Source organism: Salmo trutta, chromosome 36 (assembly GCF_901001165.1).
Source record: "Salmo trutta chromosome 36, fSalTru1.1, whole genome shotgun sequence".
Taxonomy (NCBI): Eukaryota; Metazoa; Chordata; class Actinopteri; order Salmoniformes; family Salmonidae; genus Salmo; species Salmo trutta.
This window is the reverse complement of record NC_042992.1, coordinates 21321430-21334501: the sequence shown is the minus strand read 5'-3', so window position 1 is coordinate 21334501 and position 13072 is coordinate 21321430. Positions and strand designations below refer to the sequence as shown.

Here is a 13072-nt window from a genome sequence, read left to right as displayed (position 1 = left end):
GAACTATGTAGACACAGATCTTTAAATCAAATCAAATGTATTTATATAGCCCTTCTTACATCAGCTGATATCTCAAAGTGCTGTACAGAAACCCAGCCTAAAACCCCAAACAGCAAGCAATGCAGGTGTAGAAGCACCTGCATACTTCATAATGTTTTAGAAACCTAGCATTACATTTAAAATGTAACCCTCTCCTTCCCTCCTCTCTCTCACGTTCACCCCTCCCCCCAGCAAACCAAAGAGCGTGTCAAGCTGCTGATCCAGCTAGCAGATGGTTTCTGTGATAAGGGCCATAGTCACGCTGTGGAGATAAAGAAGTGGGTGACGGTGGTGGACAAACACTACAGAGACTTCTCCCTGCGTATGGACAAGTACCGGACCAGTCTGGAGAAGGCACTGGGCATCTCATCTGACACTAACTCCAAGGCTGTAAGTCTGGAGGGTGTGGGGGGAGGGGGGGTGATGGTGTCGACAGGGTGGGGGGGTGTGATGGTGTCGACAAGGTGGGGGGGTGTGATGGTGGGGGGGTGATGGTGTCGACAGGGTGGGGGGGGTGTGATGGTGTCGACAAGGTGGGGGGGTGTGATGGTGGGGGGGTGATGGTGTCGACAGGGTGGGGGGGTGTGATGGTGGGAGGGTGATGGTGTCGACAGGGAGAGGGGGAAGTGATGGTGTCGACCGGGTGGGGGGGTGTGATGGTGGGGAGTGTGATGGTGTCGACAGGGTGAGGGGGGGATGGTGTCGACAGGGTGAGGGGGTGATGGTGTCGACAGGGTGGGGGGGTGTGATGGTGTCGACAGGGTGAGGGGGTGATGGTGTCAACAGGGTAAGGGGGTGATGGTGTCGACAGGGTGGGGGGGTGTGATGGTGTCGACAGGGGTGAGGGGGTGATGGTGTCGACAGGGTGAGGGGGTGATGGTGTCGACATGGTGGGGGGGTGTGATGGTGTCGACGGTGCGGGGGTGATGGTGTCGACCGGGTGAGGGGGGTGTGATGGTGTCGACAGGGTGGGGGGGTGTGCTGGTGTCGAGTGTCGACAGGGTGAGGGGGGGTGATGGTGTCGACAGGGTGAGGGGGTGATGGTGTCGACAGGGTGAGGGGGTGATGGTGTCGACAGGGTGAGGGGGGGTGATGGTGTCGACAGGGTGAGGGGGGGTGATGGTGTCGACAGGGTGGGGGGGGGTGATGGTGTCGACAGGGTGGGGGGGGTGATGGTGTCGACAGGGTGAGGGGGTGATGGTGTCGACAGGGTGAGGGTGTGTGATGGTGTCGACAGGGTGAGGGGGGGTGATGGTGTCGACAGGGTGAGGGTGTGTGATGGTGTCGACAGGGTGAGGGTGTGTGATGGTGTCGGGGGGTCGACAGGGTGGGGGGGTGATGGTGTCGACAGGGTGGGGGGTGATGGTGTCGACAGGGTGAGGGTGTGTGATGGTGTCGACAGGGTGGGGGGGTGATGGTGTCGACAGGGTGGGGGGGTGATGGTGTCGACAGGGTGAGGGTGTGTGATGGTGGGTTTCCATGTAATGGTTGCTGGAAATATTAATGGAAAAATCCTCTCTGCACACTGAAGAAGGCTTTTAACGTACATTTGTGTATAATTATTTATGCCCTGTGCAGATAAAAAAAGTGACACTCTTTAAAAGTACTTTTTGGTACAGACCTACTCTATTTTTGGGGAAATCATGTCTCCCTCCCTCCATCCCTCTCTCAGAGTAAGGACCTTCAGTTGGACATGATCCCGGCCACACCTCAAGGGTCAGAGGTCAAGCTGAGAGACGCGGCTCACGAACTCAACGAGGAGAAACGCAAGTCCGCTCGCAGGAAGGAGTGCGTCATCACTTCCTCTTAACTTTCTGAAACCGCATAAGATCAGTCACAGTCATAATGAACCAGTTACAAAGGCAATCAACCAGTTGATCCTGCCTTGGCCTCTTGTCCCCACTCAACATCTCCTAGCTCACACACACACACACACACACACATACACAGACACAGACACATACACACACACACACACACACACACACACACACACACAACTCTAAACAACCACAGACACGACAGTGCATTATAAAATGCATCCCCATCATAATGCGTTCTGGCCAGGTTATAATGATGTTTTAATGAGACAGGAACTCCTACAGGTGTAAATGGACAGGGCAGAGGGTCTAAAGGGGTTCTGTTGATAATGCTGTAGATCAGCAGAAGAGGCTGACCATGTGTGTGTTTGTGTGAGTAGGTTCATCATGGCTGAACTGATTCAGACAGAGAAGACCTATGTCAGAGACCTAAGGGAGTGTACGGATGTAAGTTTAACCTACCCTCTCTTTCTCTACCCCCTAACCCAGGGGAGTCAGACTCATCCCACCGAGGGCCGAGCGTCTGCGGGTTTTTGCTTTTTCCTTTCAAGTAAGACCTAGACAACCAGGTGAGGGGACTTTTTTACAAATGAGTTAGTTACCTTAATTCATCAGTCAAGAACAAGGGAGCAGCGAAAACCCGCGGACACTCGGCCAGCCGTGGAATGAGTTTGACACCTGTTCCCTAACTTATAGTGGGATTCTACTGCCAATGTCTGGCGCCACCTTGCTAACTTTTAACACAACACATGAACTTCTGAAATGTAGGCTGCCGTGTTGAATTCCATTATATGCAGCGGCTGTGACTTTGTGAATGATTTGATGTAATATATCTGGCCCCTCCGTGTGTGTGATCTAACCCCCTCTCTCCATCCTCCTCCCTCCAGACGTACCTGTGGGAGATGACCAGTGGGGTAGAGGAGATCCCTCCTGGCATCGTCAACAAGGAACACATCATCTTTGGAAACATGGTGGACCTCTATGAGTTCCATCACAAGTATGTCGTTTACATCCGTACAGACAGACAGACAGCAAATGAATGCAGCTGTCCTGACGGGCACCAAACCATTGCTTTTGGTAGTCAAACAGTTGAAGCTTGTGGTTCATTTCTAATGCAGAAACACTATACAGTTTTATGGTGTCTGCTCACTCACTCTCTCTTCTTCCCTCTCTCCTCTCCTCCATCATCAGTATCTTCCTCAAAGAGCTGGAGAAGTATGAACAGCTACCAGAAGATGTGGGCCACTGCTTCGTCACCTGGGTGAGTGTGTGTGTCCCTAAAATAGCCATATATATTTGTATATTTGTTTGTTTAAACTCTTAGTTGTATTTCTGTGTGTTCAGGCTGATAAGTTCCAGATGTATGTGAACTACTGTAAGAACAAACCAGACTCCACCCAGCTCATCCTAGAGCACGCCGGACCCTACTTTGACGTGAGTACCCTGCTCTCCCATTGGCTCTCACTGTGACGGACAGCTCTTTGCATCCAATCACATCACTGTGTTTCTCTGTGTGGGCGTGCACAGGAGATCCAGCAGCGGCACCGATTAGCAAACTCCATCTCCTCCTACCTGATCAAGCCTGTTCAGCGAATCACCAAGTACCAGCTCCTGCTCAAGGTAACCAAAGCAACCCTCTGCTATAAACCACATACACAACCACAACAAATGTTTGTACCCTTATGTTTACATTGTGATGAGCAAGAATGTAGGGACATACCTTTTTATTTGGTGAGTAGCTTTTATGCACCCATCACACTAGTTATCATTAGCGGTTATGTTACTTGACGTCCATAATCTCGTCCTGCGTTCAGACCATATTTTTTGTTTCTCCTCTACATCCCAGGTTATGGGTAATTGAGGCACCCCCTAATTGGCTGAGTGTCATTCACAATAAAATGGAAGATTTGCTTTCAAAGGGTATTTGTTGATGGTACCTCTCTGATGTGTAGGAGCTGCTGACGTGCTGTGAGGAGGGGAAAGGAGAGATCAAGGATGGACTGGAGGTCATGCTCAGTGTCCCCAAGAGAGCCAACGACGCCATGCACCTCTCAATGCTGGAGGGTAGGACACACACACACACATCTAGCCAACGATGCTCATGCACCTCTCAATGCTGGAGGGTAGGACACACACATCTAGCCAGCGATGCTCATGCACCTCTCAATGCTGGAGGGTAGGACACACACACATCTAGCCAACGATGCTCATGCACCTCTCAATGCTGGAGGGTAGGACACACGCATCTAGCCAGCGATGCTCATGCACCACTCAATGCTGGAGGGTAGGACACACACACATCTAGCCAGTGATGCTCATGCACCTCTCAATGCTGGAGGGTAGGACACACACACATCTAGCCAACGATGCTCATGCACCTCTCAATGCTGGAGGGTAGGACACACACACACATCTAGCCAGTGATGCTCATGCACCTCTCAATGCTGGAGAGTAGGACACACACACATCTAGCCAGTGATGCTCATGCACCTCTCAATGCTGGAGGGTAGGACACACACACACACATCTAGCCAACGATGCTCATGCACCACTCAATGCTGGAGGGTAGGACACACACACACACACCACATCTAGCCAGTGATGCTCATGCACCTCTCAATGCTGGAGGGTAGGACACACACACACACATCTAGCCAACGATGCTCATGCACCTCTCAATGCTGGAGGGTAGGACACACACACATCTAGCCAGCGATGCTCATGCACCTCTCAATGCTGGAGGGTAGAACACACACACATCTAGCCAGTGATGCTCATGCACCTCTCAATGCTGGAGGGTAGGACACACACACACATCTAGCCAGTGATGCTCATGCACCTCTCAATGCTGGAGAGTAGGACACACACACATCTAGCCAGTGATGCTCATGCACCTCTCAATGCTGGAGGGTAGGATACACACACATCTAGCCAGTGATGCTCATGCACCTCTCAATGCTGGAGGGTAGAACACACACACATCTAGCCAGTGATGCTCATGCACCTCTCAATGCTGGAGGTTAGGACACACACACATCTAGCCAGTGATGCTCATGCACCTCTCAATGCTGGAGGGTAGGACACACACACATCTAGCCAGTGATGCTCATGCACCACTCAATGCTGGAGGGTAGGACACACACACACATCTAGCCAGTGATGCTCATGCACCTCTCAATGCTGGAGGGTAGAACACACACACACATCTAGCCAGTGATGCTCATGCACCTCTCAATGCTGGAGGGTAGGACACACACACATCTAGCCAGTGATGCTCATGCACCTCTCAATGCTGGAGGGTAGGACACACACACATCTAGCCAACGATGCTCATGCACCTCTCAATGCTGGAGGGTAGGACATACACACACACATCTAGCCAGTGATGCTCATGCACCTCTCAATGCTGGAGGGTAGGACACACACACATCTAGCCAGTGATGCTCATGCACCACTCAATGCTGGAGGGTAGGACACACACACACATCTAGCCAGTGATGCTCATGCACCTCTCAATGCTGGAGGGTAGAACACACACACACACACATCTAGCCAGTGATGCTCATGCACCACTCAATGCTGGAGGTTAGGACACACACACACCTAGCCAGTGATGCTCATTGCACCACTCATGCTGGAGGTTAGGACACACACACATCTAGCCAGTGATGCTCATGCACCTCTCAATGCTGGAGGGTAGGACACACACATCTAGCCAGTGATGCTCATGCACCTCTCAAATGCTGGAGGGTAGAACACCACACAACATCTAGCCTGTGATGCTCATGCACCTCTCAATGCTGGAGGGTAGGACACACACACACATCTAGCCAGTGATGCTCATGCACCACTCAATGCTGGAGGGTAGGACACACACACACATCTAGCCAGTGATGCTCATGCACCACTCAATGCTGGAGGGTAGGATACACACACACATCTAGCCAGTGATGCTCATGCACCTCTCAATGCTGGAGGGTAGAACACACACACACACACATCTAGCCAGTGATGCTCATGCACCACTCAATGCTGGAGGGTAGGACACACACACACATCTAGCCAGTGATGCTCATGCACCTCTCGATGCTGGAGGGTAGGACACACACACATCTAGCCAGTGATGCTCATGCACCTCTCAATGCTGGAGGGTAGGACACACACATCTAGCCAGTGATGCTCATGCACCTCTCAATGCTGGAGGGTAGGACACACACACCACTAGCCAGCGATGCTCATGCACAGATGTACAGTGTAGTAACCCTTTATAGCTTCCTCCATCTCTCTCGCTCCCTCCCCTGTAGGTTTCGATGAGAACATTGAATCTCAGGGAGAGCTGATCCTCCAGGAGTCATGCCAGGTGTGGGATCCTAAGACTCTGATCCGTAAGGGTCGCGAGCGGCACCTCTTCCTCTTCGAGATGTCCCTCATCTTCAGTAAGGAGGTCAAGGACTCCAACGGACGGAGCAAGTACATGTACAAGAGCAAACTCTACGTGAGTAAAACGCTCTCTCTCTCTCTCTCTCTCTCTCTCTGTCTCTCTCTCTCTCTCTCTCTCTGTCTCTCTCCTCTCTCTCTCTCTCTCTCTCTCTCTCTCTGTCTCTCTCTCTCTCTCTCTCTCTGTCTCTCTCTCTCTCTCTCTCTCTGTCTCTCTGTGTCTCTTTGTGTCTCTCTCTCTCTCGCTCTCTGTGTCTCTCTCTCTCTCTGTCTCTCTGTGTCTCTCTGTCTCTGTCTTTCTCTGTGTCTCTCTGTCTCTCTGTGTCTCTCTGTCTCTGTCTCTGTGTCTCTGTCTCTCTGTCTCTCTGTCTCTCTGTCTCTGTCTCTGTGTCTCTGTGTCTCTCTCTCTGTCTCTCTGTCTCTGTGTCTCTGTGTCTCTCTCTCTGTCTGTCTCTGTGTCTCTGTGTCTCTCTGTCTCTGTCTCTCTGTGTGCTCTGTGTCTCTCTGTCCTCTGTGTCTCTGGTCTCTCTCTCTGTGTCTCTCTCTCTGTGTCTCTTCTCTGTCTCTCTTTTTGTCTCCATCTTTATTTGTCTGTTTCTGTCCCTGTGTTTATGGTGTGTCATTGTTAAATACACATATACATATTACATATTGCCAAAGGAATTCCTATAAAATGTTAGTGATTTCTCTCCCTCTCTCCAGACGTCAGAGTTGGGGGTAACAGAGCATGTTGAGGGAGACCCCTGTAAGTTTGCTCTATGGGTGGGACGCACCCCAACCTCCGACAACAAGATTGTACTCAAGGTAAAAACAGAGGAGAATACCTTACATCCCTCTCTCCCCATTCATCTATCCCTCTCTCCTCTCCTTTATCTCTCCTCTCTCCCATTATCCTTTTCCCCATCTATCTATCTATCTATCTATCTATCTATCTATCTATCTATCTATCTATCTATCTATCTATCTATCTATCTATCTATCTATCTATCTATCTATCTATCTATCTATCTATCTATCTGTCTGTCTGTCTGTCTGTCTGTCTGTCTGTCTGTCTGTCTGTCTGTCTGTCTGTCTGTCTGTCTGTCTGTCTGTCTGTCTGTCTGTCTGTCTGTCTGTCTGTCTCTGTGTTGTCTCTAATGACTGTTCTATCATACAGTCTAGTACAGTACAGTACATCTGTTACCTTGGTCTCTTTATCTCTCTGTGTTGTCTCTAATGACTGTTCTATCATACAGTCTAGTCTAGTACAGTACATCTGTTACCTTGGTCTCTTTATCTCTCTGTGTTGTCTCTAATGACTGTTCTATCATACAGTCTAGTACAGTACATCTGTTACCTTGGTCTCTTTATCTCTCTGTGTTGTCTCTAATGACTGTTCTATCATACAGTCTAGTACAGTACATCTGTTACCTTGGTCTCTTTATCTCTCTGTGTTGTCTCTAATGACTGTTCTATCATACAGTCTAGTACAGTACATCTGTTACCTTGGTCTCTTTATCTCTCTGTGTTGTCTCTAATGACTGTTCTATCATACAGTCTAGTACAGTACAGTACATCTGTTACCTTGGTCTCTTTATCTCTCTGTGTTGTCTCTAATGACTGTTCTATCATACAGTCTAGTACAGTACAGTACATCTGTTACCTTGGTCTCTTTATCTCTCTGTGTTGTCTCTAATGACTGTTCTATCATACAGTCTAGTACAGTACATCTGTTACCTTGGTCTCTTTATCTCTCTGTGTTGTCTCTAATGACTGTTCTATCATACAGTCTAGTCTAGTACATCTGTTACCTTGGTCTCTTTATCTCTCTGTGTTGTCTCTAATGTCTCTAATGACTGTTCTATCATACAGTCTAGTACAGTACATCTGTACCTTGGTCTCTTTATCTCTCTGTGTTGTCTCTAATGACTGTTCTATCATACAGTCTAGTACAGTACATCTGTTACCTTGTGTCTCTTTATCTCTCTGTGTTGTCCTCTAATGCCGTTCTATTCATACAGTCTAGTACAGTACATCTGTTACCTTGGTCTCTTTATCTCTCTGTGTTGTCTCTAATGACTGTTCTATCATACAGTCTAGTACAGTACACTCTGTTACCTTGGTCTCTCTTATCTCTGTGTTGTCTCTAATGACTGTTCTATCATACGTCCTAGTACAGTACATCTGTTACCCCTTGGTCTCTTTATCTCTCTGTGTTGTCTCTAAGGACTGTTCTATCATACAGTCTAGTAACAGTACATCTGTTACCTGGTCTCTTTATCTCTCTGTGTTGTCTCTAATGACTGTTCTATCATACAGTCTAGTACAGTACATCTGTTACCTTGGTCTCTTATCTCTCTGTGTTGTCTCTAATGATGTTCTATCATACAGTCTAGTAAGTACATCTGTTACCTTGGTCTCTTGTCTCTCTGTGTTGTCTCTAATGACTGTTCTATCCTACAGTCTAGTACAGTACATCTGTTACCTTGGTCTCTTTATCTCTCTGTGGTTGTCTCTAATGACTGTTCTATCATACAGTCTAGTACAGTACATCTGTTACCCCTTGGTCTCTTTATCTCTCTGTGTTGTCTCTAATGACTGTTCTATCATACAGTCTAGTACAGTACATCTGTTACCCTTGGTCTCTTTATCTCTGTGTTGTCCTCTAATGACTGTTCTATCATACAGTCTAGTACAGTACATCTGTTACCTTGGTCTCTTTATCTCTCTGTGTTGTCTCTAATGACTGTTCTATCATACAGTCTAGTACAGTACATCTGTTACCTTGGTCTCTTATCTCTCTGTGGTTGTCTCTATGACTGTTCTATCATACAGTCTAGTACAGTACATCTGTTACCTTGGTCTCTTTATCTCTCTGTGTTGTCTCTAATGACTGTTCTATCATACAGTCTAGTACAGTACATCTGTTACCTTGGTCTCTTTATCTCTCTGTGTTGTCTCTAATGACTGTTCTATCATACAGTCTAGTACAGTACATCTGTGTCTGGGGCTGTTTTGTTGATGTTTGTATCTCTGAATATTAAACGTTTGTTTGCTAACCAACCGTGGGCTAACATGCTTACGCCAACACCACTGACATGAACTTTAACCCCTAAACTCCCACAATTCCTCCAACTCCCACACCCTCTAGCTACTTTTTACATCGTCTGTATGGATGAGAGGCATACACAGTTTTCTCTTCTAGAAAAATGGATCTCTTCTTGTTTTAGGATTTGACACCTCACGTGTTGACCCTCTATCTCTCATCTTCTGTCTCTCTTTCTGTCTCTCTCTCTGTCTCTCTCTCTGTCTCTCTCTCCTTACCGAACTATACATCTTATATGTTTTAATACCCACCTCCAAAGCTAGTTTTAGTACTGAAGCTTCTTGTTTGTGTCAGTGGTTGGAAAATCATGTTGCCTTACTCCTAACCAGTTGTCTCTGACGTAATATAATGACTCTGTTCCTATTCTGTCCATCAGTATAAATGTTAACCACCTAACTAATTAACTAACTAGCCACCACCAAAATGCTCTAACTGTTGTCTGTCAGTCATCTCGAGCCATTCTGTCATCATTGAAAATGTAATATAAATGAACTAAACACAAACCAGTGAAATTCTCTGTTCTATATTTGAACCAAAGCCAAGTCAGGGATGCAAACATGGCTCGATGGTGAGTAAAACTGTACTAACTAGCCTAACACATAATATAGCCCTCGGCTGCATCTCAATACTCTACTGTGGTCTCCTCTCTTTGTCTCCTTTCCTCTCCTACTCTCCTTATTCTCTGTTTCAATGTCCACACTAGCTTATTAAGAATGAAGTTGTGTGGGTGTTGGAATATAACCGTTTCTTCTCCAGTGGGGGGGTCTATGAAACTGTTTAGACTAAAATATCAGTTCTGAGAGCGAGGTGATTGGGTGAATTAATTTACGACCTTTGACCCCTTCCCTGGGCCAATGGCAGGCGTCGAGCATTGAGAACAAGCAGGATTGGATCAAACACGTCAGGGAGGTGATCCAGGAGCGAACCATCCACCTGAGAGGAGCTCTGAAGGAACCCATACACATCCCTAAGTCTGCCACCGCCAAGCACCACAAGGGACACCGCAGGTACAGGTACACAAATGCATACGTCTACTATACACACCTACACACACAGAGATGCACATACACTGAGTGTACAAAACATTATGAACACCTGCTCTTTCCATGACATAGACTTACCAGGTGAATCCAGGTGAAAGCTATGATCCGTTATCGATGTCACCTGTTAAATCCACTTCAATCAGTGTAGATAAAGGGGAGGAGACATGTTAAAGAAGGATTTTTAACCCTTGAGACATGGAGGCTGAATTGGCAAGACAAAATATTTGAGTGCCGCTGGGTTTTTCACACTCAACAGTATCCTGGGTGTATCAAGAATGGTCCACCACCCAAAGGACATTAAGCCAACTTGACATAACTGTGGGAAGCTTTGGAGTGAACATGGCCCAGCATCCCTGTGGAACACTTTCAACACCTTGTAGAGTCCATGCCTTGTGGAGTCCATGCCTTGTGGAGTCCATGCCTTGTGGAGTCCATGCCCCTATGAATTGAGGCTGTTCTGAGGGCAGGAGGGGGGTGCAACTCAATATTAGGAAGGTGTTCTTAATGTTTTGTCCTCTGTGTACACTCATGCATGTAGACACACATAACCACCTCCCCAAACACACACTTCCACACTCACCTCTGCCTGTGTATTTGTCTCTATCAGGGATGGAGAGGACCTGGACAGCCAGGGTGACGGCAGCAGCCAACCAGACACCATCTCTATCGCTTCACGCACCTCACAGAACACACTGGATAGCGACAAGGTGAGCACACACACACACACACACACACAGTGGTCATCTCTCTGGCCATACCAATATCATAGAACCCAGACAGGTGAGCACAGCACACAGTATTTCTTGAATGTGATCATGAAGAGAAGGCTTCAGTTGAAAAGGACCTGAGGACTTTGATGCTTTAGCCTCTCAGGGGAATGATGGAATAATGATCCACCTCCTCCTGTGATTCTTCATTCCTCCTGACCATCTCTCTGTCCTCTCCTCCAGCTGTCTGGTGGCTGTGAGCTGACCGTGGTGATCCATGACTTCATGGCTGGTAACAGCAACGAGCTGACCGTCCGGAGGGGCCAGACTGTAGAGGTTCTGGAGAGGTGCCATGACAAGCCTGACTGGTGTCTGGTGCGGACCACGGACCGCTCCCCTGCCCACGAGGGACTGGTACCCTGCGCCATGCTCTGCATCGCCCACTCACGCTCCTCCATGGAGATGGAGGGGATATTCAACCATAAAGGTGGGTGAGGAGGTGTTGGTAGGACGAAGTGTCATTGACTTTTAGAAAAGCTCTATATTGTGGATTATTCTATATATTATGGGTAGGGGGAGAAATGTGTGTTCAGAATCCTCTTCTGTCTTTGATAACCTCTTTCTCACTCACCCTCCTCCCTCTCCTCCCTTTCTCGTCCTCATCCTCCCTCTCTCTCCTCGCTCTCTCCCTCCTCCTCCCTCTCTCCCTCCTCCTCCCTCTCCCTCTCGCCCTCCTCCTCCCTCGTTCTTCCCCCTCCTCCCTTTCTCATCCTCCTCCTCCCTCTCTCCCTCCTCCTCCCTCTCTCCCTCTCTTCCCCCTCCTCCCTTTCTCGTCCTCCTCCTCCCTCTCTCCCTCCTCCTCCCTCTCTCCCTCTCGCCCTCCTCCTCCCTTTCTCGTCCTCCTCCTCCCTCTCTCCCTCCTCCTCCCTCTCTCCCTCCTCCTCCCTCTCTCCCTCTCGCCCTCCTCCTCCCTTTCTCTACCCCCTCTTCCCTCTCTCTCCCTCCAGACACTCTATCAGTGTGTAGTAATGACTCCATCATGCCAGGCTCCTCTGCCACTCTGCAGCCTGGGCATCATGGCATGGGCTCACACACCTCGCCAGGGCCCAAACGACCTGGTAAGCACACACACACACACACACCTCACCCATTTTGCAAGGGAGTGGCTCCCAATCCGTGACCGTATTTTGCATGAATTTGGGACTTCAGACATTTTTTATGCCGAAACCAGATTAGATGCATAGCTATGTCCTGGACGGCAGGTTCTCGGCCCCAGTGATGTACTTGGCCGTACGCACTACCCTCTGTAGTGCCCTGCGGTCTGATGCCAAGCAGTTGCCGTACCAAGCGGTGATGCAGCCAATCAAGATGCTCTCAATGGTGCAGCTGTAGAACTTTTTGAGGATCTGAGGGCCGATGCCAAATCTTTTTAGCTTGCTGCACTGGTGTATCTGTCACTATTGATTTAAGATTTTTTGTTATGATTTGTATATTAATATTTCTGGGACATTTGGAGAACACTTATGGATCTGTTAGACACACATATAACTATATCATTTCTCTAAACTGATTTGACAACTGATTTGCATTTCTGGGGTCAGGTGGGGTTAACTACACTGAACAAAAATATAATCAAATCAAATTTTATTGGTCACATACACATGGTTAGCAGATGTTAATGCGAGTGTAGCGAAATGCTTGTGCTTCTAGTTCCGACCGTGCAGTAATATCTAACAAGTAATCTAACAATTTCACAACAACTACCTTATACACACAAGTGTAAAGGAAAGAATAAGAATATGTACATATAAATATATGGATGAGCGATGGCCTAACGGCATAGGCAAGATGCAGTAGATGGTATAGAGTACAGTATATACATATGAGATGAGTAATGTAGGGTATGTAAACATTATATGAAGTGGAATTGTTTAAAGTGGC

General features: G+C 48.0%; 1 protein-coding gene across 8 annotated transcripts in view; it reads left to right on the top strand.

Moving 5' to 3' along the window:
- LOC115175632 (triple functional domain protein) overlaps positions 1-13072 on the top strand; it is a 119237-nt gene that overhangs the window by 76520 nt on the left and 29645 nt on the right. For 5 of the 8 annotated variants that reach the window (XM_029735031.1, XM_029735026.1, XM_029735028.1 and 2 more), the window contains 15 exons: positions 232-429; positions 1712-1827; positions 2240-2306; positions 2747-2856; positions 3051-3120; positions 3204-3293; positions 3387-3479; positions 3812-3923; positions 6164-6354; positions 6999-7100; positions 9920-9949; positions 10243-10394; positions 11032-11131; positions 11375-11618; positions 12139-12249. In XM_029735031.1, the coding sequence (XP_029590891.1) occupies positions 232-429; positions 1712-1827; positions 2240-2306; positions 2747-2856; positions 3051-3120; positions 3204-3293; positions 3387-3479; positions 3812-3923; positions 6164-6354; positions 6999-7100; positions 9920-9949; positions 10243-10394; positions 11032-11131; positions 11375-11618; positions 12139-12249 (1786 nt within the window). The remainder of the gene's footprint in view (positions 1-231; positions 430-1711; positions 1828-2239; positions 2307-2746; positions 2857-3050; positions 3121-3203; positions 3294-3386; positions 3480-3811; positions 3924-6163; positions 6355-6998; positions 7101-9919; positions 9950-10242; positions 10395-11031; positions 11132-11374; positions 11619-12138; positions 12250-13072) is intronic. The other 3 variants (XM_029735027.1, XM_029735030.1, XM_029735029.1) reach the window with 3 other exon arrangements.